The sequence below is a fragment of the Rhinopithecus bieti genome, unplaced genomic scaffold (genome assembly GCF_001698545.2).
Source record: "Rhinopithecus bieti isolate Rb0 unplaced genomic scaffold, ASM169854v2 scaffold_30957, whole genome shotgun sequence".
Classification (NCBI taxonomy): Eukaryota; Metazoa; Chordata; class Mammalia; order Primates; family Cercopithecidae; genus Rhinopithecus; species Rhinopithecus bieti.
Window position 1 is genome coordinate 1391379 of NW_016813678.1, and position 27051 is coordinate 1418429.

The 27051-nt window shown below is 35.8% G+C and overlaps 1 protein-coding gene across 1 annotated transcript in view; it reads left to right on the forward strand.

The window, feature by feature from the left end:
* The window catches only part of TBC1D32 (TBC1 domain family member 32), a gene marked incomplete at its 3' end in the record, with an annotated part of 224148 nt that overhangs the window by 190829 nt on the left and 6268 nt on the right, over positions 1-27051 (forward strand). The window contains exons 28-29 of the mRNA XM_017848884.1: positions 13818-13943; positions 19086-19169. Of these exons, the coding sequence (XP_017704373.1) occupies positions 13818-13943; positions 19086-19169 (210 nt within the window). The remainder of the gene's footprint in view (positions 1-13817; positions 13944-19085; positions 19170-27051) is intronic.

Sequence of the window (27051 nt, forward strand, 5' to 3'; positions counted from 1 at the left end):
TGGGGTGGGAGTTACCCGATTTTCCAGGTGTTGTGTGTCTCAGTTCCCCTGGCTAGGAAAAGGGATTCCCTTCCCCCTTGCGCTTCCCAGGTGAGGCAATGCCTCGTCCTGGTTCAGCTCTCGCTGGTCAGGCTGCAACAGCTGACCAGCACCGATTGTCCGGCAGTCCCTAGTGAGATGACCCCAGTACCTCAGTTGAAAATGCAGAAATCACCTGTCTTCTGTGTCGCTTGTGCTGGGAGTTGGAGACTGGAGCTGTTCCTATTCGGCCATCTTGCGCCGCCCCTCTGTGTGTGCTTATTTTAAAAGCCTTTTGTATTTTGTCTTACACATATAGTTAGTCTATAAATACTTTTTGTTGATATAGTCTTTTATCAAATATTTATCTAGGCCTTTATGTCAAGTCAGACATTTTCTCATGCTTTTTACTTTTCTTACTGTTTCTAACCTTGGAATTAAGGTTTATTTTCTGCAGATAAAGTTAATTGACTGTTATTTGACATCAACCTATAAACTAAGGAAGCTGGTAGTATGACTGAGATATGGATTTTCCCCTCTGTAGTAAATCTTGAGCTGCAGCTATTAAGATGACTAGAAAATCAGAATAAGTATTTTCTTTTGATAAGTCAAACTGAGTTTTCATGTATTTTTACTGTCATATTTGAAACACTTATCTATAGCAGAGAAAATAGATCTTCTACTAGTGTAGGTGCAGTAGGATGACAAGGGAAGAGTAATTCTTCATTTGTTTATTCCACCAATTTCTCCTTTAGTAAATGCTTAGTTATCAAATATTAATGAAAAGCAAAAGTGGGATGATAAATCCAAAATAGGGAATGCTGTATGTAAGATATAGATGACATACCTTAATCCACAGCTGTTCACACAAAATAGAGACTTATCAGAATTTGGATACTCCCAAATTTATATATGGAATGATACCTAAATTCCTTGTATTAGTTTTCTGTAGAATTGCTTCTCAGAGACCACTCCAAGGTTTTCCTTGCTTATTATGGTAATAAAGTGAAATGCTGACTGCATCAATCTAAATGGAGGAAGACAAGGTAAGTAGAAACACAAAAATAAACTTCATGATAATATAAGGTTGGCTATCAAAATTAAGCCTAGGAAACTCTTGCTAGTTTATGAAGTCTTTATTTTACCTTTTCTCCCTTTTGAAATGTCAGTTATAATTAGGCACTCAAAATTAGTGACTGACATCCTAGAAAGAAATTATTAAACGTTTTCTGTGTAGATTGCATGCTTTCCTTTATATTTATATTGACCTTACTGTTTTGCTCCCCTTGAAATGAAAGAACTGTACAGATGTTCTTTCTGTATAGTCTGTCTTTCTACATTATCTATAATAATCTTACATTTTTAATATAATCTTTGTTCCTATATGACCTGAGAAAATAATTATATAATATCCCCAAATATAAAAGATTATAATGCTTACCCTAACAAAGAATTTCAGAGTTTTGAAATATTTTCAACTATCATCAGTCGATTTTTTAAACTTGAAACTTGATGTTTTCTTTTTTGTTTTCTTTTCCTCAGTGTTGGTAAGGACAGATTAGTTTGTTTGTTTGTTTTTTACTTTCTTCCAAATTTTAATAGTTGTCTATACATCATAGTGGTCTTAAAGAATATAGAGAAGACTGTTTCTTTCTCTACCTTTCTCATTAGATACTTCAAGCCTTTCTTGGGAAAACAAACTGGTAGTTTTCCATGGTGACTTTATCATAACTGGATATAGAATGGATATACTGAGACATCATTTATTATACTCTGTCTCTAGAAATAATACTGCACTCTTAGAGGAATGTAGACATGGTTGCTATAAAAATAAAGCATTGTGAATTTAAAAGGGATTATTATATTTAATCACCTATAAAGTATAAATTGCTTTCTTATTTAGTCCTAATAAGTGAATGTTCATTTCATTACAGGAGCCTGTATTTCACTCAGAAAACAGTCAGAACCTCATATCAGGACATATTAATGAGGAGTTTTAAAATGTATACTTTAAAACACTTTACCATAGTATAGTCATTAGAGTTCTTGTAAGGGAATCATTTTACACATTCATATACTTTTAATTAAAGCTCAGTGAGTTCTGATATAAACTTTATAACAAATTATGAACTATAACTGCTCATATTTTAGTAACATACTAATATGCTTAATTTCAAACGCTTATGTAACTTTTAGTTATACACATACTTGTTTCCATACACATGTGTATATAATAAAATTTCTGTATACAACAGAATGCATCTGTTTTAAGAAAGGAGTTTGAATGTTTAGAAATATTTATACACAGATAACCACCACCATAATCAAATGTAGAACATTTTTTCATGATCCCACATTAATTCCCTTTGTCTTTTGCAGTCAGCTTCTCTCCACCCACTTGCACGCTACCATTAATTTTTTTCTTTACTATAAGTCAGGGCTTCTCAATCTTAGCACTGTTAATGTTTTGGGTAATTTGCTTTCCTTTGCCGGGGGGATTGTCCTGTGTATTGTAGGATTTTTTAGCAGCATCCCTGGCTCCAATCCACTTCATGCCAGTAAAACTCTCCCTGTCTCTTCTCAGTTGTGACAATCAGAAATGTCTATAGAAATTGCCAAGTGTTCCCTGGGGAGCAAAACCATGTCCACTTGAGAACCACTGCTATAAGATTCGTTTTTCCTGTTCCAGCATTTCATACAAATAGAATTACATAGAATACATTCTTTGTACCTGTTTCCTTTCTCTTAGCCTAATGGTTTTGAGATTGACCCAGGTTGTTGCATGTCCCATTCAATTGTCTCTTTTTACTGAGATGGCAGTATTGAAAAACTACAGTTTGTTTAAACATCTACTTTTGGTTTGTATTTTCTTTAAATCCTTGAAAATAATTGCTTTTATGTCCTTGCTCATTTCAGTCTTTGGTGAATCTGTGTCTGTTAATCTGTTAGTTGATGTATCTTCAAGTTGTGAGTCACATTCTTCCTTTTTCATGTTAGTGGAGTTTTTGAGGGCATTAGACCTTATTTACACTGAGTGCTAGATTTTATCGTCTTTCTTTAAGGAGTGGTGGACTTTTTTTGGCAGGCAGCTAAGTTACTTGTGGATCAACTTTACTTTCAGTACTTCCATTTTTTTGTTATGGTGGATATATAATTGCCTTCCTTTATGACTGATTTTACATGTTACCAAGATATGACCTTTCTGGGACCTCTGGAAAACCCAGGTAATTAACTAGTACTCTCCACTCTGTTTGGAACTTGGACATCTTGTAACTCTAGGTATGCTCTGGGAATTATTCAGTTTATAGCCCCCAGCTGTTGCTTGCTCAGCCTTGTGAAATTTCACCCTTAGTCTCCACAGCTGATCAATCAGCAGCCAACTTGACAAATAGTTAACCAGTTTGCTAGAGCTCTTTCTCTCCAGTATTCTAATCCACAAATTTTAGCCTCTTTAATCTCTTTGAAATCTGACATCTGTCTCCTTAATTCAACAAAACCTCCAAGAAGATAGTGGACAATCATAAAGCTCACCTGATTGGTTTCCCTTTTCTCAAACATTACAGTCCTGCACTGCCCATTGGCTAATGTCTGAAAACAGTTGTTTGATATATTTTATCCAGTCTGGTTGTTTACAGCAGAAGGCAAGTCTATTCCTAGTTCCTCCATCATGGCCAGAGGCAAAACTTTTTAAAATATTCTTTTTTCCCTGATTATAAATATAGAAATGTTCCATGTATAAATTTTGGGAAATATGGAATTCTATGTATTATTCATATACTCGCAGCCACTAATTTAGAATTGTCATATGCCTAAAATATCTATTATGGAGGAGCTTTCATTTTCCCTTACCTCATGTCTCCATATCAAAGGGCCTTTGCTAGAGTAGTACCATTGGCCTCTCCCTGGACTTCCTTACTGATTCTGCGTAAGTTAAGGGGAATGGTTGATAATTAAATCTGGAAGAAGGAATAGAAGGTCGTGGGCTAGCCTACTTGTAGGCTGCACTTTTAATTTAGCCAGTCTTTAGGTTATTTTTGCACTTTTTCTAGGAAGAAGAGTCAGGAGAGGCCTTTGATTGTCTCTGTCTATGGCTGAATAGATTTATGGTACTCAGTTCAGGGAAGACATCTACAAGGCCATGTGGCAGTAGATGCAAGCAATGATGCTTAATTTAGCTGTTTGTATACTAACACTGATAACTTTAAACTCTGTTTATCTATACCTGTTGGCTTCTCAGTTGGTCCCAGATTTGGAGAAGATAAAGGAATTGTTTATTGTTCCCCTCAAACTCAGTAGTGTCACAGATATACATGTTTTTCAGTTAAAACCATATCACATCACTTCATATTTTTAACTTTGAGGAATGCAAACTGTAAAGCATATACTCTCTATGTTGGCTGGGGGAAGAGTAGCCAGAATTATAATATAGCAGGGTACAAAGCTGTCTCTCTAACAGTCTTTTAGTCAGCCTGTTTTCAGCTCAGCATTTCTTTATTGCCTCAAATCCAATTTCCAGCTATCTAAACTGGGTCCTTCAGGCTGTCTACCAACTGGTAGATTCAGGCGCATACCACATATGCTGCCTCGGTGCTGTTTACAATTATAATGCCTTGTGTTCTTTTCCTTAGAATGAGATGATAAGAAAGCAAAACAGAATAGCAAGTGTGAAAGGAGAGAAAATGGAGAGCAAGAGGAGGGAGGAGTAAAAAGAAAACAGACTTATAAATAGAAGATAGCCTATGAAAGGGCTATATGGATGTCCTCTGAAGGAGGTAGTAACATCCTTTCTTTGAAGGAGTTAAAAGATGGAGTTACACATGAGTAGAAAAGAAAGTAGAGGAGGAAACAAAGATGAAAAAACTGTATTGTCTTTGCAATCGTGTGTCACTAGTGTTTCTTATTAGGCTCTAGGTATTTTATTCTTGGGAATATGTAATGTGGATATTTTAAATGAAAACAATAAAAATTCAATTTCAATAATGTTGAATTAAATCTTTACCTAATTCTTGTCAAGATACATTTAACATTAAAAATTTTTGTTGGCCGGGCGCGGTGGCTCAAGCCTGTAATCCCAGCACTTTGGGGAGGCCGAGACGGCGGATCACGAAGGTTCAGGAGATCAGGGACCATCCTGGCGTAACAAGGTGAAACCCGTCTCTACTAAAAACTACAAAAACTAGCGGCGAACGTGGCAGCGCCTGTAGTCCAGCTACCCGGGAGGCTGAGACAGGAGAATGGCGTGAACCTGGGAGGCGGAGCTTGCAGTGAGCTGAGATGCCGGCCCACAGCACTCCAGCACAGGGTGACAGAGCCGAGACTCCGTCTCAAAAAAAAAAAAAAAAAAAAAAAAAAAAATTTGTTAACAATAACATAATTTTCGGGGCGAGCAAGATGGCCAATGGAACAGCTCAGTCTCCAATTCCACAGCGCGAGCGACACAGAAGAACGGTGATTTCTGCATTTTCAAACTGAGGTACTGGGGTCATCTCCACTAGGGAGTGCCGGACAATCGGATGCTGGTCAAGCTTCTGCAAGCCAACCAGGTCGAGAGCTGGAAGCAGGCGAAGGCATTGCCTCACCTGGAAGCGCAAACGGGAAGGAATCCCTTTTCCTAGCCAGGGGAACTGAGACACACAAACACCTGGAAAATCGGGTAACCCCACCCCACTACTGTTGCTTTAAGCAAACGGGCCACACCAGGAGGATTCATACCCACACCTGGCGGGAGGTCCCCACACCCACGGAGCTCCGCTCATTGCTAAGCACAGCAGTCTGCGGATTTAACCGCCAAGCAGGCAGCGGAGGCTGGGGGAGGGGCGCCCGCCCATTGCTGAGCTTCAGTAGGTAAACAAAGCCGCTGGGAAGCTCGAACTGAGGTGGAGCTCACAGCAGCTCAGGAAACCTGCCTGTCTCTGTAGACTCCACCGCTGGGGACAGGGGCACAGCTAAACACAACAACAAAAAAAGCAGCAGAAACCGTACAGACCAAACGACTCTGCTGACAGCTTGAATGAAGGCAGTGGATCTCCCAACACGTAGTTTGAGATCTGAGAAGGGACAGACTGCCTGCTCAATGATCCCTGACCCCTGAGTAGCAACTGGGAACATCCCCCACTAGGGGCAGTCTGACACCCACACCTCACCAGAGTGGACTACACCCCTGAGAGGAAGCTTCCAAAGTAAGAATCAGGACAGGTACACTGCTGTTCAGCAATGTCTATCTTCTGCAACCTCTGTGCTGATACCCATGCAAACAGGATCTGGAGTGACCTCAAGCAATCTCCACAACCTACAGCTGAGGTCCTGACTATATAGAAGGAAAACTGTCAAACGGAAGAACACCCTGTACCAAAATCCCCATCAGTATATCACCATCATCAAAGGGACCAGAGGCAGATAAAACCACAAAGATGGGGGAAAAGGCAGGCAGAAAAGCTGAAATCAAAAAATAAGAGCACATCTCCCCCTGCAAAGGGCACAGCTCATCGTCAGCAACGGATCAAAGCTCGGTCAGAGAATGACCTTGACGAGATGAGAGAAGATGGCTTCAGTCCATCAAACTTATCAGTGCTAAAGGAGGAATTAGTACCCAGTGCAAAGAAAACTAAAAATCTTGAAAAAAAGAGCTGGAAGAATTGACAGCTAGGACTAATTAATGCAGAGAAGCGCATAAATGAAATGACAGAGATGAAAACCTATGACACGAGAAATACCTGACCATCCACAAGCTTCAGTAACGACTCGATCCAACTGGAAGGAAAGAGTATCAGTGATTGAGGATCAAATGAATGAACTGAAGCGAAAAGAGCAGAAACCAAAAAGAAAAAAGAGAAAAAGGAAATGAACAAAGCCTATAAGAAGTATGGGATTACGTAAAAAGACCAATCTACGCGATTGCGGGTGCCTGAAAGTGAGGGGGAAAATGGAACCAAGTTGAAAGCACTCTTCAGATATCATCCAGGAGAACTTCCCCAAACCTGAGTAGGGCAGGCCAACATTTTCAAATTCCAGGAAATACAGAGAACACACAAAGATATCCTCGAGAAGAGCAATCCAAGACACATAATTGCCAGATTCATCAAGTTGAAATGAAGGAAAAAATCTTAAGGGCAGCCATGAAGAGAAAGGTCGGGTTACCCACAAAGGAACCCATCAGACTAACAGCAGACCTCTCGGCAGAAACTCTCCAAGCCAGAAGAGAGTGGGGACCAATATTAACATTTTAAAGAAAAAGAATTTTCAACCCAGAATTTCATATCCAAGCCAAACTAAGTTTCATAAGTGAAGGAGAAATAAAATCCTTTACAGGATAAGCAAATGCTTAGAGATTTTGTCACCCACCAGGCCTGCCTTATAAGAGACCCTGAAGGAAGCCCTAAACATGGAAAAGGAACAACTGGGACCAGCCCATTGCAAAACATGAGAAAATGTAAAGACCATCGGAGGCTAAGGAAGAAACTGCATCAACTAACGAGCAAAATAACCAGTTAAATCATAATGGCAGGATCAAGTTCACACATAACATATTAACCTTATAATGCTAAATGGACTAAATGCTCCAATTAAAAGACACAGACTGGCAAACTGGATAAAGAGGTCAAGACCATCACCCCCTGTTCTGCTGTACTCCAGGAGACCCATCTCCACATGCAGAGACAACAATAGGCTCAAAATAAGGGATGGAGGAAGATCTACCAAACAATGGAGAACAAAAAAAAGGCGGGGATTGCAATCCTAGTCTTGATAAATAGGACTTTAACCCCGCAAAGATCAAAAGAGACAAAGAAGGCCATTATAATAATGGTAAAGGCATCAATTCAACAGGAAGAGCTAACTATCCTAAATATATATGCACCCCAATCAGGGAGCACCCAAATTCATAAAGCCAAGTCCTTAGACGGACTTGACAAAGAGACTTAGATCCCATACAATAATAATGGGAGACTTCAACATCACTGTCAACATTAGACAGATCAACGAGACAGAAAGTTAACAAGGATATCCAGGAATTGAACTGCATTCTGCATCCAAGCGGACCTAGTAGACATCTATAAACTCTCCCACCCCAAATCAACAGAATATTACATTCTTCTCAGCACCACATCACCCACTTATTCCAAAATTGACCACATAATTAGAAGTAAAGCACTCCTCAGCAAATGTAAAAGAACAGAAATCATGAACAAACTGTCTCTCAGACCACAGGCAATCAAACTGAGAACTCAGGATAAGAAACTCAATTCCAAAAACCGCTCAACTACATGGAAACTGAACAACCTGCTCCTGAAGACTACTGGGTACATAACAAACTGAAGCAGAAATAAAGATGTTTCTTTGGAAACCAAGTGAGAACAAAGATATCAACATACAGAATCTCTGGGACACATTTAAAGTAGTGCGTAGAGGGAAATTTATAGCACTAAATGCCCACAAGAGAAAAGTGGAAAGATCTAAAATTGACACTCATAACATCACAATTAAAAAGAACGGAGATAGTAAGAGAAAACCATTCAAAAATGCTAGCAGAAGGCAGGAAATAACTAAGATCAGAGCAGAATGAAGGAGATAGAGACACAAAAAACCTCCAAAAAATCATCGTGAATCCAGGAGTTGTTTTTTGAAAAGATCAACAAAATTGACAGACCACTAGGCAAGACTAATAAAGAAGAAAAGAGAGAGGAACTCAATGACGCAATAAAAAATCGATAAAGGGATATCACCAGCGACCCCACAGAAATACAAACTACCATCAGAGAATTACTATAAAACCTCTATGCAATATCAACTAGAAAATCTAGAAGAAAATGGATAATTTCCTGGACCACTTACACTCTTCCAAGACTAAAACCAGGAAGAAGTTGAATCCCTGAATAGACCAATAGCAGCTCTGAAATTGAGGCAATAATAATACCTACCACCAAAAAAAGTCCAGGACCAGGATGGAGTCACATTCTGAATTCTACAGAGGTACAAGGAGGAGCGGTTACCATTCCTTCTGGGAAAACTATTCCAATCAATGAAAAAAGAGGGAATCCTCCCTAACTATTTTAGAGGCCACATCATCCTGATACCAAAGCGCCTGGCAAGACAGCAACAAAAAAGAAAATTTTAGACCATATCCCATGATGAACATCGAGGGCAAAAATCCTCAGTAAAATACTGGCAAATGGATTCAGCAGCACATCAACAAAGCTTATCCACCATGATCAAGTGGGCGTGCATCCCTGGATGCAAGGCTGGTTCCAATTTCGCAAATCAATAACGTAACTCCAGCATATAAGCAGAACCAAAGACAAGAACCAGCATTGATTATGTCAATAAGATGCAGAAAAGGCTTTGACCAAAATTCAACAGCCCGTCATGCTAAAAACGCTCAATAAATTCCATATTGATAGGAAAGTACCTCAAAATAATAAAGAGCTATTTATGGACAAACCTAAATATTGATACTGAATGGGGCAAAAACTGGAAAAAATTACCTTTGAAAAACTGACTGCACAAGACAGGGATGCCCTCTCTCAACACTCCTATTCCAAATAGTGTTGGAAGTTCTGGCTAGGGCAATCAGGCAAGGAGAAAGAAATCAAGGGTAGTTCAGTTTAGGGAAAAGAAGTAAGTCAAATTGTCCCTGTTTGCAGATGACACTGATTGTATATTTAGAAAAACCCCATTGTCTCAGCCCAAAATCTCCTTAAGCTGATAAGCAACTTCAGGCAAAGTCTCAGGATACCAAAATTAATGTGCAAAAATCACAGGCATTCTTATACACCAGTGAATAGATAAACAGAGAGCCAAATCAGGAATGAACTTCCATCACAATGCTTCAAAGGAGAATAAAATGGCCTAGGAAATGCAACTTACAAGGGATGTAAAGGACCTCTTCAAGGAGGAACTACAAACCACTGCTCAGTGAATCAAGAGACACAAACTAATGGAAGAACATACCATGCTCATGGATAGGAAGACAATATCGTGAAAATGCCATACTGCCCAAGGTTATTATAGATTCAATGCCCATCCCCATCAAGCTACCAATGAGTTTCTTCACAAGAATGGGAAAAAACGGCTTTAAAGTTCATATGGAACCAAAAAAGAGTCCGCATTGCCAAGACAATCCTAAGTCAAAAGAACAAAGCTGGATGCATCACGCTACCTGACCCTTCAAACTATAGCTACAAGGCTACCAAGTAACCAAAACAGCATGGTATGGTACCAAAACAGAGATATAGGACCAATGGAACAGAACAGAGTCCTCAGAAATAATACCCACACATCCTCCAGCCATCTGATCTTTGAGCAACCTGCGAGAAACAAGAAATGGTGAAAGGATTCCCTTGTTTAATAAGTGGTGCTGGGACATTGGCTAGCCATAAGTAGAAGCTGAAACTGGATCCTTTTCCTTCACTCCTTATACGGAAAATTAATTTCAAGATGGATTAGAAACTTAAATGTTAGACCTAATACCATAAAAACCCTAGAAGAAAACCTAGGTAGTACGCATTCCAGGACACAGGCATGGACAAGGACTTCATGTCTAAAACACCAAAAGCAACGGCAGCAAAAGCCAAAAAATTTGACAAACGGGATCTAATTAAACTAAAGGAGCTTCTGCACAGCAAAAGAAACTACCATCAAAGGTGAACAGTCAACCTACACAGTGGGAGAAATATTTTGCAGATTTACTCATCTGAACAAAGGGCTAAATATCCAGGGAACCTACAAAGAACTCAAAACAAATATAACAAGAAAAAAGCAACCCCATCAAAAAGTGGGCAAAGGATATGAACAGACATTTTCTCAAAAGAAGAATTCATACAAGCCAACAGACACATGAAAAAATGCTCATTCATCACTGGGCATCAGAAGAAATGCAAAATCAAAACCACAATGAGATACCATCCACACCAGTATAAATGCATCATTAAAAAGTCAGGAAACAACAGGTGGCTGGAGAGGATGGTGGCAGAGAACATAGGAACACGCTGTGGTAGGATGTAACTAATTCAACCATTTATTGGAAAACAGTATGGCAATTCTCAAGGATCTACGAACTAGATGACCATTATGACCCAGCCATCCCACTACTGGGTTTATACCCAAAGGATTATAAATTATTCTACTACACAAGACACATGCACACAGTACTGTTTATTGCAGCACTATTCACAATGGCAAAGACTGGAATCAACCCAAATGTCCATCTGTGACAGACTGGATGAGAGAAATTGTGGCACCATATACACCATGGAATATTATGCATCCATAAAAGAAGGAATGAGTGTCGTCCTTTGTAGGGACATGGAGTGCAGCTGGAAAACCATCATTTCTTAGCAAAACTATCACAAAGAACAGAAACCAAACAACCGCATGTTCTCACTCATAGGTGGAACTGAACAATGATCACTGGACTCGGGGAAGGGGAACATCAACATCGGGGACCTATCCCTGGGGAGGGCGGGAGGGGAGGGATTACATTGGGAGTTATACCTGATACAAATGATGAATTGACGGGTTCTGACGTGTTAATGGGTGAAGCACACCAACATGGCACAAGTATACATATGTAACAACCTCGCACCATAATTTTCAATAAAATTGTTAGCTGTGTTGAAATTTTATGAGTTTATAGTTTTAAGTGTTTTTATTAAAAGAATCATTTTCTCTTTTGATTTAATGCTTGATAATTTTTCTATAGCTATTGCTTCTGTTTGAGGCTATTTGTGAAATGTGTCATTGTAGTCTTGGTATTCAAAGACCACAAATTAGTGCTGAATATCAGAATTACATATGCTTTCAACAAAACAACTTTTTGCTTTATGTATTTATGTGAGTCCACATGTGTTTGGTGTATGTATCTGTGTATTCATGTGTTTGTATGAGAGAGTATGTGTGTAGGTTTGATATAAAAAGGCTTTTTCTGACCTAAATGTCAAATAGGGAAATATTTATAAAAATCGTGATTTTATATATGATAATCATGGGGATCATGCAGTAATACATAGCAGTTTTCTTAGGGCTAAATAACACTGAAATTTTAGATCACAGGAGTGACATGCCTTGATTACAATATTATTCTCTGTTTGTTTACATGTATATACACACATGTACATGCATATATATGACATGTGCCTTTCATGAGGGCAGTGATACTGTCTTTATCCACACAGGAGGACTTCTGTATGTAGTAAATGGAATTTTATAAAAATTGGGCTGAAAAGTTAAATTTAAATAGTTGTATTATGCTGGAAAGCTTATTTGATTTTTAAAACCTGGAAGAATTAAGACTTGCTTTCATCATTATAATTTTCTTTTTTAAGAAAAAAGTAAGACATTGTTAGCTGAAACCCTCTCAAGTATCAGGTTGACCACTGGTGTCTTCCTAGTGGGATTAATTAACCTAAAATAGAGCTTAGGTAGATGATTTTGTAGTGTTAATGTTCCCATACCCTAATTTAGAGCAGAAACAATTAAACCTTTAACCCTATAATTTCAAAAGGTTCTTGTTCTCTTTTTATCCCCAAAATCTCTTTCAAGAGAAGTGGTAAAGAACAAGCTATGAATTAATTTGGCTGCCGATTCTCCCATTTTATTCTGGAAAATAAGAGAACATCTTTGCCTCTTTTGTCTCCTTTGAATTTTTACATATATATATGTCTATATGAATACATATGCATATTTTTTAACAACACTTAATTGTTCATTTACTATATTATTCATTGATTTTTTTTTAAAAATAAAGTCTCATGGCTATTAGTACCTTTAAAGCTACGTAATTAAATGGAATCTGCTATGTATTCATGAGTTCACTTAGAAGAAAAGTTATATTTTAGCAATAAATACTTTCTTTAGCCCTATTCATGATCTTCAGTGTATATGCAGAAAATCTCTACCTCCATCCTCTTTGGGTCCCAGCAGGATCTGATAGTTAAATTGAAATAACAGATTAACAGGAGAAAAGCATAGTACAAGTTTTATGTGGCATGAGAGTTCTCATAGGGAAATGAAGACTCAAAGAAGCAGTTACCTGTATACTGAGTTGAACAAAGAATAATAAACTGTGAAAATGTGGCTAAATTATGTGGGAGACTTAAAAGATAAGTCATTTTAATGAGGTTTGCAAAGTACTCTCTGGTCTCAACTTCTCATCCTTGATGGTAAATATGTTGTCTTTTCTTCAGTATAGAGAGTGTCTTTCACATGAAAATTTCATTTTCTTCCTAGAGAAACACCAAGAAGGTCAATGTGATCTTGCACTTGCTGTTTTTCAAGTGTCTTCAATTTAAATAATCAAGATGCCAGAATAGCGTATTTTAACTCCTTCATCAGCAGATTTTTTCCAAGATGAATAACTAAATGATTGACTAAAGATTTTTTACACTTTTTTTTTTGCTTTTAAAGAAGTAAATAAAAAATTGTATCTGAAAGTACATGAGGAATGAGTTTAGTGTTCCTGTCAGTCTACGTAATGAAATTTTAAGGTTCATGCTGTCTATTAAAACAGATACTCAGTAATGAGCCATATTCATATAAGAAAAAGGCTATTCAAGAATTATGATTATATATCACAATGCATTGTATGAGCTTTTAATAATTCAGTAATTCATTGTTGTGAACTTTTAATGCATGTAACAAACAATTAATGGTATAAGATGTAATTACAGAAGAATATCTGTTTTCTTTTGAAAGCCATATGTATTCCATATGGAATTTTCAACTGTTTGCATAGTTAACATTAATAATTTTTCAGTATATCTAGCATGTCTTATTATAATAATATAATATGTTATCTTTCTGATTAGACAATGATCTTGGCAAGCTTTTATTATGCCTCAGAATATCTGATAAACAAACTGAATGGATAGTAAACTGCCGAAGACAATTTTGCAAAATGATGAAAGCCAAACCTGATATAATCAGTGGAGAGGGTAAGTACATTTTGCGTTTTCTTATGTATGAAAATTATATTCATAGAATCTGTGGTTCTTAAAGATGAGTATTGGCATATGTAGGAAACATAATGCTAATTCCAGAAGTTCGCTGATTTCTGAGAAACTTAAGAGAACACAAATTAAAATCTGAGGCACTACTAAGCATTGCTTTTTTTTCTTTTCTTTTTTTTTTGGAACTGTCTAAACAGTCTTGGTGAGTAAAATTAGAACACTACCTCTACCTAGGTAGCAATTTGCTTGGTTTTACCAGTTTTTACCTAAGTATGACATATTGCTATATTTTTTAGAAATTTTATTGATTTTTTAATCAACATTATTATATATACTAAAGAAATGTTGTTTTAAGGGAACAGCTATGTTTTCTAAATTAGCAAACAAGTTTATTTGTATTCAGTTATCTACTTGTGCATTTGTTTTCTGAAATCATTTTTTAAATTAACATTACTTATTCTGAATAAAGTAAAAAGAAGTACTGAGAAAAAAGTTCTAATGTCAGTGTAAGCTAGATTTCCTGAAAACTGTAATTTAAAAGTATTGTGTACTTTATCAGCAATGCTTTATAGTTTTCATATTTGTGTCATTTGTTCCAAAATTTAAAATGGGAAACAGAGAAAAGTTTTGTATTGTTAGTTGTTGGAGGAATATTTCCAGAGAATAATGTTATATATTTATGGCTTAGAAATTAAACATTGTTCTCCAAAGTTTGAGTATGAAATGAGCAGTTAAACTATGTTTTATCCCCCCAGATATTTATAAAATATCTATTCTAAGTATATATTTAACATTGATTGAATAATAGAGAATATTTAATATAAACTGTGGACTGTACAGTTTAAAATAAACTCTTAATTTGCACAACAAATTAAGAAAGCAGGAGACTGGAATGATGTTCAGTTTAAACACAAGAACTAAATGTGTATGTAGTTCTGAGTTTATCTCTAGCAGGGATAGTTAAGACAAAAGAGAAATACCAGCTGTTTTAACTCTTATTCATTCCTCTGAAACAGGACAAACATGTAGAACATTACCATTAAAATTGTGTTCTCTTTGGAATCTTGGTGTCTTGGGGCACTTTCCACAAGTCTTGACCTCAGTTATTTATTACTTTGTTTTGTTTTTGAGACAGAGTTTTGCTCTGTCACCCAGGCTGGAGTGCCATGGTGCAATCTTGCCTCACTGCAACCTCCGCCTCCTGGGTTCAGGTGATTCTCCTGCCTCAGCCTCCTGAGTAGCTGGGATTACAGGCGCATGTCATGACACCTAGTTAATTTTTGTATTTTTAGTAGAGACGGGGTTTCACCATGTTGGTCAGGCTGATCTCAAACTCCTGATCTCAGGTAATCCAACTGCCTCAGCCTCCCAAAATGCTGGAATTACAGGCATGAGCCACTGCACCCTGCCTATTCATTACTTTGATACTCTTAAAAATAGAGTCTAAGGGTTTCTGGTTCCTTTTTATGGAACATAGTGTTAGGGGAAAATCTCGTCTCCAGCAATGAGCATTAGGTGATTCCACATAATTACTCATAATTATAAAAAGTCTTCTTATATAACAGTCTTCTTTTTTAAAAAGGAATATGGTGATTTCTAATTTACCTTTGGTTATATTTAAGTTTATTTTGCTCTGGTAATTTAATCCTACTGTCCCCTTTGTTTAAATTTTAGTGCTCCCAATCTTTAGGTTTTTCCTGTGTGAGATACCATCGAGAGTATAAAATGAAGTATGTTCTTCCTGTTGCTTTCTCTTTTCTGATTATGACCAATAGTAATCTACTCAATCATTGAAAGGAGAAACCTTTTCCTTGACTTCTTCCTTTTGTCCCCTGAATTATACCTGTCCTCTTAGTCACCAAGTCTTACAGATGCTATTCCTAAGTCTGTCTCTAATTCGTTCTTTCTCATTCATATCCTCTGCCACTACTTTAAGTATTCATCATTTAGCAACTGGACAATTATCTAACGTGTTTATTTTTTGGAAAATCAGAAATTATAAATAAGCAAAATACAGAACTAAAATTTACCTGTAATTTCATCCTTCATATATTATCACTTTTTATTTTTAATCAAAATCAGTCAATGTAAACTATACTTTTTTTTTGGACATTTCACTCAATACAATATTATACAGATGCTCTTCAACTTACAATGAAGTTACATCCTGATAAATGCATCATAAGTTGAAAATGCATTTAACACACCTAACCCGTTGAATAGCATAGCTTAACCTAGCCTAGCTTAAATGTTCTCAGAATACTTATGTTATCCTGTAGCTGGGCAATATCTAACACAAAACTATTTTATAATAAAGTGTACTTTATTGAATACTATACTAAAAGTGAAAAACAGAATGGTTGTATGGGTACTCAAAGCATGGAGCTGTCTTAGTTTTGGAGTCAGTTATTGTTGTGATGATATCTTAGTTTCTTCAGGCTGCTAAAGCAAAATACTGGAGAATATTTCTAATGAATAATCATTAGGAAATTATTTCTTACAGTTCTGGAGGCAGGGAACACCAAGATCAAGGCATCAGCAGATTCAGTGTCTTGTAAGGAATTGCTCTCTACTTCAAAGATGGTGCCTTCTTACTACATCCTTACATGGCGAAATAGAGGGAAGGACAGCTCCTTTCAGCCTCTTTTATAAGGGCACTAATTCCTTTCATGAGGACAGAGCCCTCATGACTTACTCACTTCCCAAAGGCAAAACTTCTGAGTACTATCTCTTTGGGTATGTATTGGATTTTAACATAAGAAATTTTCAGAGATCCCAACATTCAGACCATAGCAGATGACAAAGCCCAAGGAGAAAGCAGAATCAATACTCAAGTATCCTTGAACGGTCTGCCTTAGTTTTCTCTCGGCAGAAAACCCACATGTTCTTCTTAGTATATAAATATTATAAATTTTGGTTTCATAGTCTATTTGTGTCATATTCCTACCCCAGGAAATAGATATGAGTAAAGGGAGAAGGCCCATAATTTAAAACCCTCTATAGAAATTCCAGATCTGTCATTTAAAATTTAAAAATTCACTTTAGAGGAAAGAATATTCTGTAGTTTACTTTCTGGATAGTAACATCCTAGAGTTAATTTGTTTTAAAGTTAGGGATTGTTTTGTGACATGAATTAATTTCCTTGAGTTAATGGAATTTTCAGTGGGTTGACAGGCTGTTGGTCATACTGAGATAAATAGCCACTTTAGTAATTATGTAATTCAGCTACACTTACAATTGGTTAGAAAGATGTACTAATGAGATAAGAGTCATAGGTTCAATTACCACATATAGATCGATTTTTAGCATCGTTACATGAGTATAGCCTATCCCTCAAAATACCTAAAAATATATGTTGCTATTTAAGGGTTGCTGGGCAAAATGAATAAATAGGCATCAGTAGAAATCTAGAACTTTCTGGGAGTACTTTAGTAAATGTCATTTTTACCTATGCAATATAGAATTAGTTCATCTCTAAGCCTCTAATATACTGATCTAATAACATTATGTTTGAATATCAGTATTGTCAGAAAATAGTGTGGCTTGCTATGTATACGGTTAGTCATGTGACTCTTAAGTATCAAATTATTTTGTATGTAGTTCTTTCACAGATGTAATGAATTTTCTGTATTTCTGACCTAATCTCAGGCACAGGATTCAGACTTGCTTAGCAATATGCTGTGTCTTTTCCCATTAACTAAGGCACTTTACTTAAATACATAGCATGTAGCAAACATGGTTGTGCTGAAGTAAAAATGATTACATTATTACATTATGTTTAGAGTTGTAAAAGTGTCTTTCTGTATAATCTTTGTTACTAATGTATATCTTGCATCTTAAATTATTATTTAAGAATGATTATATCTGAACTTCATGAAGACATTGTTCTTTCTGCAAAATTTATAATCTCAAGAGACAGTATTAAGTGATTTATAAAGAAAGAAGTTTATACACATAGAATTTAAATGCTCTCACCTGAGGCCTATTTAATTTGTTAATTCATAGAAGAAAGACTTTTGAAAGATTTTTATAAGTATGGCAAAATTTACGTCTACACATGAAGATGGAACCGGTCTAAGCAACTATAAACATAAATAGCTTACAATACTGATGTCCTTTCTGACCCGTGACGACTGGATTCTTATACTTTTAATACTCATTTAGCTTTGAAATCATCATATGAATAGAGTTCAATGAATAAAATCATTTCATTTTTGTCCTAAGCCATTAAAATATTATGAGATAGAACTTGTCAGCTACAACTGCTGAAAAGCATATGTTATTCCTCTTTGATTTTGGACTTTTCACCCATTGAACACTAATTTTTCTTCAAGAATTACATACTTAAAATGTACTTATATATGAAATAGGGTTCATTTAGTTAATGTAGGTTAGAGTTAATATCCTGGCTATAATTAAGGGACAATTTTACATAGTGAGTAAAGTGTACTTCTTATTTAAAGCATAACATTGACTCTACAAATTTATTTATTTTCAACAACAACAAAAAACTCAAACCCACAACAAACTCTGGGTTGCATATTAATTATATTGTACCTGTTCATATCCATTTCAAGGGCATTAGATGCAAGCCTAGTGGCATTATCAAACCAGCCTAGAAAATAACCATTTTATCACTTCCAAGCCAGCTAGGTCAAGCCTTCTTTTGATATTGGTTGCCTTGAATAGATACCATCAGTTGCAAAGCATGTAAAACATATAATATGTCCTGATTTTGAATGAGCTATGCATTGATCCTAGCCTTAGAACCCACTAATATTTTTTTTTAGTTATGCATAAAGAACAAAGGTATTATAGCATAATTAGTGATACTTTCAGTTTTGAAATCATTTAGCAAATTCTGAAATAATTCTTAGAGGATCTAAAGATAACAGAAGATCCTTTTTCAGTTTTATGTTGAATAGGTTCTCAGCTAAGCTATTAAAGTTTAATTTGCATCAGAAACAGTGTTATGAATACTAAAACAGTGTGCATTTGAATTGAACTCCCTTAGAGTGTATCTGTGAAGTTTAGATGACTTTTATATACTAGTTCTGTGATTTAAGGATGCAATGTCACATATTATTCTGACCTTTAATATCCTAATTATTCTCTTGTTTATTATAGCCTTAGTAGAATTACTTGAAAAATTTATACTTCATCTCACTGAAAGCCCATCTGAATGCTACTTCCCTTCAGTGGAGTATACAGGTACATTTTTAACATTTTGAAGTTTGAAAAAGACTCAGTATATAACAAGATGATTAATGGAGATGTGTAATGATATTACAGACGTGCAGTTTTCTCATCCTAACAGACTCGTACTTGGTGCCATGTACATTCCAGATATCATTAAGCCTCTTTTCTTTGTAAATGTCTGGGTTTCCTTGTAACTCTGGGATTCTTTCTTGAGGTTTTTTTTTTTCTCTCTCTCTAACCACTAAAAGTTGTTTTGCCTTAAGCAATGTCTTCTACTCTTCTGATTCTATCCATTATTCCCTAGTGGTCTCCTCTGCTTATACCATTTTACCTATCTCTCATATATTGATGATTTCAAAATTTACATCGTTCACTCAAAGATCTACTATAGGCTTTATTCTTATATTTCCAGCGGCCTAATAAGAAACATCACCTGGATAATTCCACAGAATCCCTCAAACTCAATATGCCTAACAAAAGATACATGCATTTGTCTGGGTAAGTGTGATAGGCATGCTAGCCTATGTCCCGCAGCAGATAGTGAGAGGACCCAGTCTCAGCCCTGGCTTCTTCTGCTGCAATCTTAACTGTACAGGGACTTACTGAGTGACATGTACCCCTCTGAGCTGAGACATGTCTCTCCAGCTTCTATCCCATAGCAGATCCCTAGGGTACTAGTATCAGCTCTAGTCTCTTCTACAGCAGTTGGGGACCTGTCTTTTCAGTGCAGGGACCTGCTAGGAGATGTGTGCGCATCTGAGCCATCATGATAGACACATGAGGCTCCATCTCACAGCAGATCTTGAGGAGCCTAATATCAGCTCTGGCCCCTCCTGTTGTGACTGAGGAACTACCCCAACTTGTACAGAGACCTGCTGGCTTACACATCCCTGTCTGAGCCAACGAGTTAGCCTATCAGCCTGCTTTCCACAGGATATACCCAGAGGCCTAATCTCAACTCCAGTCTTATACAGAGGCCTGCTGGGAAGCGCACCCATCTGAGATTTACAGTCATCTGGACTCTGATTTCTGGCCAGAGTTCCTGCATAGCTCCAGTGTTCTCTTTGGATCTTCCCCATGTCTTTCTGGGCTGGAAAGCTATGTCAACCTCAGTCCTTGCAAGACATGCAGCAAGCCTGGGCTTAGAGTATTCTCTAGATGGGTACAATAGTCACAGGCTCAGGGAACTCTACAGACAGTCTGCTTAGAAACGCTGGAAGGCCCTCTAGAAAGATAGGCACAAATAAAGCTAGACTGCAAAGACTAAAAGATATACAAAATTCTGCAGCATGTAGATATCATCGCATGTCCACAAGTATTAAGAACATTCATGGAAATATGACCTCACCAAATGGACAAAATAACATGCCAAAGACCAACCATAAAACGATGGAGATGTGTGATCTCACAAAGATTCCTAAATTGTTTTAAGGCAGTTCAACGTACTTAAAGAAAACACTAAGATCGGTTCAGAAACTTATCAGAGAAATTTAATAGAGAGATTGAAATCATTCTTAAAAATTAAGCAGAAATCCTGGAACTGAAAAATAGAATGATTGAAATGTAAAAATGTAATGAAGAGCATCAACAGCAGAATTGATCACACAGTAGAAAAAAAATCAGTAAGCGTGAAGATAATTTGAAAATACATAGTCTGAGGAGAAAGAAGAATGAAAAGGAATAAAGAAAGCTTATAGGATTTATAATGACATCAAAAGAACAAATATTTGAGTTATTGTAATTAAAGAGAGAACTGAGAAAGACAGGGCTAGAAAGTTTATTCGAGGAAACAATAACGGAAATATTTCCAAACCTGGAAAAATGTACAAACGACTAGATACAGGAAGGTCAAAGGTCAACAATTAGATTCCACTCAAATAAGAATTCCCCGATACATATTATAATCAAACTCTCAAAAGTCAAAGACAAAGAGAAGATCCCGAAAACAGAGAAAATAAGCAAATAATATACTAGGGAGCTCCAATATGCCTAACAGCAGATACTTTACAGGACAAGAATGAGTAGGACAATATACTCAAAATGTTGGAAAAAAAATAAAAAAGAAAATCATGTAAACCAAGAATATCATATCCAGGAAAGCTATGTTAAGAAATGAAGGAGAATAAGACTTTCTCAAACAAACAAAAGTTGAGGGAATTTATCACTTTCAGACCTACATACAAGAAGTGCTAAAGGGAGTTTTAAAATGGAAAGAAAAGGATGCTATCATGATTATTGCACTAATATTTAGTCATGGTATGTTAAACCACTTATATCTTTACTAAGAAGACTAAAAGACAAACTATTAAAAAATAATAACTACAACAATTTCTTAAGCAATAGGCAATATAAATATAAATTGTGACGTCAAAAATTCAAAATGGTGGTAGAAAGGAATTAATGTGTACAGTTTTGTTTGTTTTGCAATCAAGTTATTATCTTTTAAAATAACATCATTATAACTATAGGAAGGCTTTGTAAGCCTCATGGTAAACAGAAACAAAAAAAAAACCTATAATAGGTACCCTAAAAAAATACTAGCAGAAAAAGATAAATGCAAAAGAAGGTAGTAAGAAAGGATAAAGGAAGAGAGGAGTCACACAATAACTAGTACACAAGTAATAAAATGGTTATTATTAATAATAACATTGAATGTGAACGGACTGAATTTTTCTATTGAAAGATACAAAATGGCTGAATAGCAAAATAGGACCTAACTATATACTTCCTACAGGAAACTCACTCCACTTATCAAGACTCACATAGATTGAAAATGAAGTAATGGAAAAAGATATTTTATGCCAATGCAGCCATAAAAGGATAGGAATAACTATACTTATATCAGATGAAATAGACTTTAAGGCAAAGACTATAAAAAGAGACCAAAAAGGTCATTATATAATGATAAAGGGATCAATTCCGTGAGAGGATATAACAGTAATAAATATACATGCATCTAACACTGGAGCACCCAGATTCATAAAACAAATATTACTAGAATTTATGTGAGAGATTAACTGCAATATAGTTGTAGAGGACTTCTCTCCACTTTGGCCATGGATAGATCATCCAGGCAGAAACTATAGAATCGTTTCAATAGATACAGAAAAAACATTTGATACAATGCAACATCATTTATGATTAAAAAAAAAACTATCAACAAATTGGGTATAGAAGGAACATACTTCAACACAGTAAAGCCCATATGTGATAAACTCACAGCTAACATCATACTGAGAGGGGAAAAATAGAAAGCTTTTACATTAAGATCTGTAACAAGAGAAATTGTCATAATAACCTTTTTGGTTGGTATCTCTACTTGGAGTCTGTTTTTTTTTCAAAGGTGCTCTTTACACTGCTCTCAGAGTGATCTTTGACATGTAAATCTACCCAATCATTCCTCTGCCATTTCTCACCATTGACCACAGCATAAAGTCTAAGCTTATTATCATGGTACCCATGATCTTACATCATCCTGCCCCTTCCTTTTTTCTAGCATCATACTTTCTTTCCATGCAGAACACTAAACTCTTCACATCACTCCCAACTACCCTCTGTCCCAGAGACACGTGTTCATTATTCAACAAATTATCCTATATTAGGTACTGACACTGTGACAGAAGTCTTCCCCTTATGGAGTTTACTTTCTAGTGGGAAGAGAGAAAATAAGTAGAATATTCAGTAAGTTAAAAAGTGTAATGATAAATGAGGAAATACACAACAGAAAAAATAGCTGAGAAATTTTAGTTAGGAGTGAAGATTACAGTATTAAATAGTTTTCATATAAAGTTTTATTGATGATGTGTTTTTTTGTTTGTTTTGTTTTGTTTTGTTTAACCACAGTTCAGCAGGGGAAATACAGGCAAGATATATGGGTATGTTCAGGGCAAGAGAGTGCTAACAAATGGTCACGAAGGACACTAATATGGCTGGAAAGGAGTAAAGGAGAGGAATTGGTGGTGTTAAAAGTCAGATAGGAGAGCATGATACAGGATCTTGAAAGTCGTTGCAGGGTTTTGAACATAGGCGTGACATGCTGATTTACATTTTATATGAGCATTGTGGCTGTGGTGTTGAGAAAAGACTGAAGGAAGACAAATGACTGAAGCAGGGAAATGAGTTAAGAGGCTTTTGAAAAACAGTACTGGCTGAGATAAGGATGTCAGTAATGGAGACCGTGAAAAGTTTTTGGATTCTGGATATATTTTAAAGATAGGGCCAACATAATTGAGTAACAGATTGAATGTGGGGTATGAGAGAAAGAAAGAAGTCAAGGAGGAGTCTAAACTATTTTTCTGAGTTACTAGGAGGATGGGATGATTGTACACTGAGATAAAAAAGAATAGGAGAGGAATGGGAGATTAAGCCTGGCTTTTTTGTTGTTTTAGATACTTGTTGGACATTCAAGTAAATAGCTTTATACATTCTGCACATGTGACTCGAGTTTAGAGGAAAAGTGTGGGCTACACATACAAATTACTAAGCCATCAGCTTGGTATATAAAGCCAATACATCTCACTGTAATTTCTTTCTCATATTCTGACTTAGTGTCTAATTCTTCACATTCCTGTAAATTTCTTTAGGGTTTTGTGTGTGTGTGTGTGTGTGTGTGTGTGTGTGTGTGTGTGTGTGTGTGTGTTTTACCTATCATTTCATTCTCTGCATCTGGAACAATAATGTCAATAAATGTTTGTCAAATAAAGGAAAGAATGGATAAAAGAATGATAGAGGAAGGCTTTATAAAGTGTGTCAGTGAGTATCTTAATAGGCAATAGAGTAAACCATTTAAGATTTCTGAGCAGAAACTTGACTTGATTCACCTGTACCTTACAAAGATTATTTTCTAATAGTAACTGTGTAAAGGAAAAAATGGAGTACAGAAATGAAGTTTTCCACGGATGAATAGCCAATACTTAAGGAGCAGTGAATAAAGAGACAGTGAAGAAAGTAGAGTTAGCATATACTACTGATAACAGATCATCTTTCCTGTAAGGGTGATGTGACTTCTTCTTTTGCTGAAGAAACCAGCATTCAAATATGTGTTATTTATTCAAGTTAGACATATCTTTCTAGCCTTGTTACCATTAACTGCCCAAACACATTCTGCGCATTTGCCTCACTAAATTTTGGCTCCTGTTGTTCCTTCTAGATGAATGCTTTCCTCTCCATGACATCCACATGATAATGCCCGACTCACCTGTAAAGTTTCAGCTAGAATGTAACCTCTCCTCTTATTCCTAAGCAGGATTCTCTCTTCTCTGCTCCTACTGCATTCACTTTAAACTACCATTTTGATAGTTTTATTATATTATATATGGCTAGATTAAATTGTTACATTAGGTATCAAACTCCTTTGTATCTTCAATATGACATTTAATTTTATATATATATATATATATATACACACACACATACACATACTATATTCACATCTATATTCAAAGAAATGTATTATAGTTCTGGAACAAATTTAAATATCTAACAATTCACATATTTAGATATATGTGAATATACAGATGAATCTATACTTATTTACACATAATGACATTTAGTGCAAATCTGGGAAAGGGGTAAAAGAGACCTAAGATAATGTAAAAAAAAAAGAAATGAGAAGAAAATACAAGATACTATTAAACAAAAGGTAGGTGAAAGGAATTGATATCTATTGATCACCTCTTTTAAATTAGGTATTATGTTGAGGCACTTGATAAACCTTGTGTCATTCAACCCTCTCTGAAGTAGACATAATCCATATTTAAAATGAGGAAATTGAGGCATAGATGAAAGAAAACAGAAATTGGGAAGAGATTTTAAAGGAAAGAATTTGTGAAGAAAATTATAATCTTATGAATGAATGTAAAAATTTATTAAAAAAACATACAACTATTAATGGTTAAGTTGGGGAGTAATAGGAAATGAGTAAGAAGTATGATAATCATGGAAATTTGCATGACCAAAGTGGGCATTTCTTTGACTTAAGCATAATAATCTCCAATTTGTGTAGCTCTTTTGCACATTGTTTTATTGGACCGTATTTCCTGTAGAAAATCTAAAATTAAAATTATATTATATATATTATCTAAATATTCAGCACAACTGAATGCTCAGTGTGCATGCTTTACTACCCTCTGTTATATTTCTAAATTATGCCGAGTGAGATCTCAGATGTCGGCTTTGTTCAATGTATTAGCGAGGCAAATAAACCCTGAATGCGGATTTAAATTCCTTAAAGGTTCCAGCTGAAGCTATTCACCAGTCTTATAGTAAAGCCAAAAAATGAAGTGACTTTCTGTTGATTGATTGTTTAATATTCATTATTGTGATATACTGAGCTTCTTGCTATTACATTGTTTTCTTCCCAAGGCGTTAGGTATTCTCATCCTTTATCATGTATTTTTCAGCTGGCGGAACAATTTTTTTATTATAAAATTTCACTCTATTTGCTTTAAATTAAAAATTGTTTTGATATAAAATGTTTTAAATCAAATACTGGGTAGATGTATTCAATTTTTTTTAGGTTTCTGGAAATGAGAAATTGATTATCTTTTAAAAATGACAGCCTTCTAAACCCTAAGGTAGTTAAAATTAGAATAACACAATCATCCATCTGTTGTTAGCTCCCTCAGGATTTCAATCCATTATAAAATTTGCAAATCTGGAAAAATCAAATTAGTTTGACTGTTTATCCCTTTAAAGAAAGAGGAAAGAACAAACAGATAAACTTCTGCGCATTTGCAGTTTGTAAATTCATGCAGGTATCTTTCCATATCTTAACAGACATTTCCTTTTTGTTGATTCAATTCCCTGGAACAAGTTGGGAATTTTTTTCTAGTGTAGTTGCTTTTTTGAAATGATAAATTAAATGGCCCTTTCAGGGTAATGTGTATTTTATTTCATTTCTCTAGTTAATCAAAAGTTAGGGAAAAAATCAACATTTTCTTGTTTCACCATTTGATTATTAAAATATAGTTTTAAATTTAATTAAATACCCTTAAACACTTTTATACTTTCTTTGAAAAGCAAAGATGCTCTCTTCTATCTTATATTTACGAAACATTTGTGAGTAAAGCACAGTGTGTGATAATTGCAGAGAGATATTTAATATGAACCTTTCTTCAGGAAGGAAAAATAGTGCATATACCTAAAATTAGGAATTAAACAAATTGCAGCATATAGTAAGGTAGAAAATAAAAGAAACTGACAGTTTTTCAACTGGCTACTTGCTTTCAGGCAATATGCTTTTTCATATGCTATTCGAATTTGGTAATTGTCAAGAGAGGTTTTATTTTCAGGGCCACAGGTGTCCAGTGGAAAATGACATCTGTGTCAAGTTGGTGCCATCATGGAAAGTAACAGGAGGAAGCGTTAATAGAGAGCAGGAGTAGTACTTGTGCTGCCTCCTGGGTTATTAGAATGGAAAGAAACAAGAGAAGAGGCGAAAAGTCTTCCAGGCGGGGTAATTGCATAATCAAGACATGGAAATGCTTTTTTTCCCAAATAACCCTGACTACATCAATTAGGAGGCTGAGACATGTACAGTAGACTGGTCACAAGGTACTGAATTCTGTGGTAGTAAGAATTGAATAAAATGCATGCATACAATTACATGTTAGAAAAGAAACAACAGAACTTACAGACTGACTTTGGGAAAGAAAGCAGGGAGGAAGAAATGTAGTCCATTGATTTCTTTGGGTAGTAAGAGTTTTCTTACGTTAGGACAGATAAGGGAGGGCATTAGGAGAGTCAGTAAGCAGCCGACCAGTAACTACCTCTCCATCCATGGGAGAAATTCTTTACTCTTTTGAAAGTTTATTTTTTTTCCACACTATTAGGTGCCAGTCAGGATAGATTTAATTTCTTCTACTGCTGCTGTATGTGCTAGCTTTGCAAACCA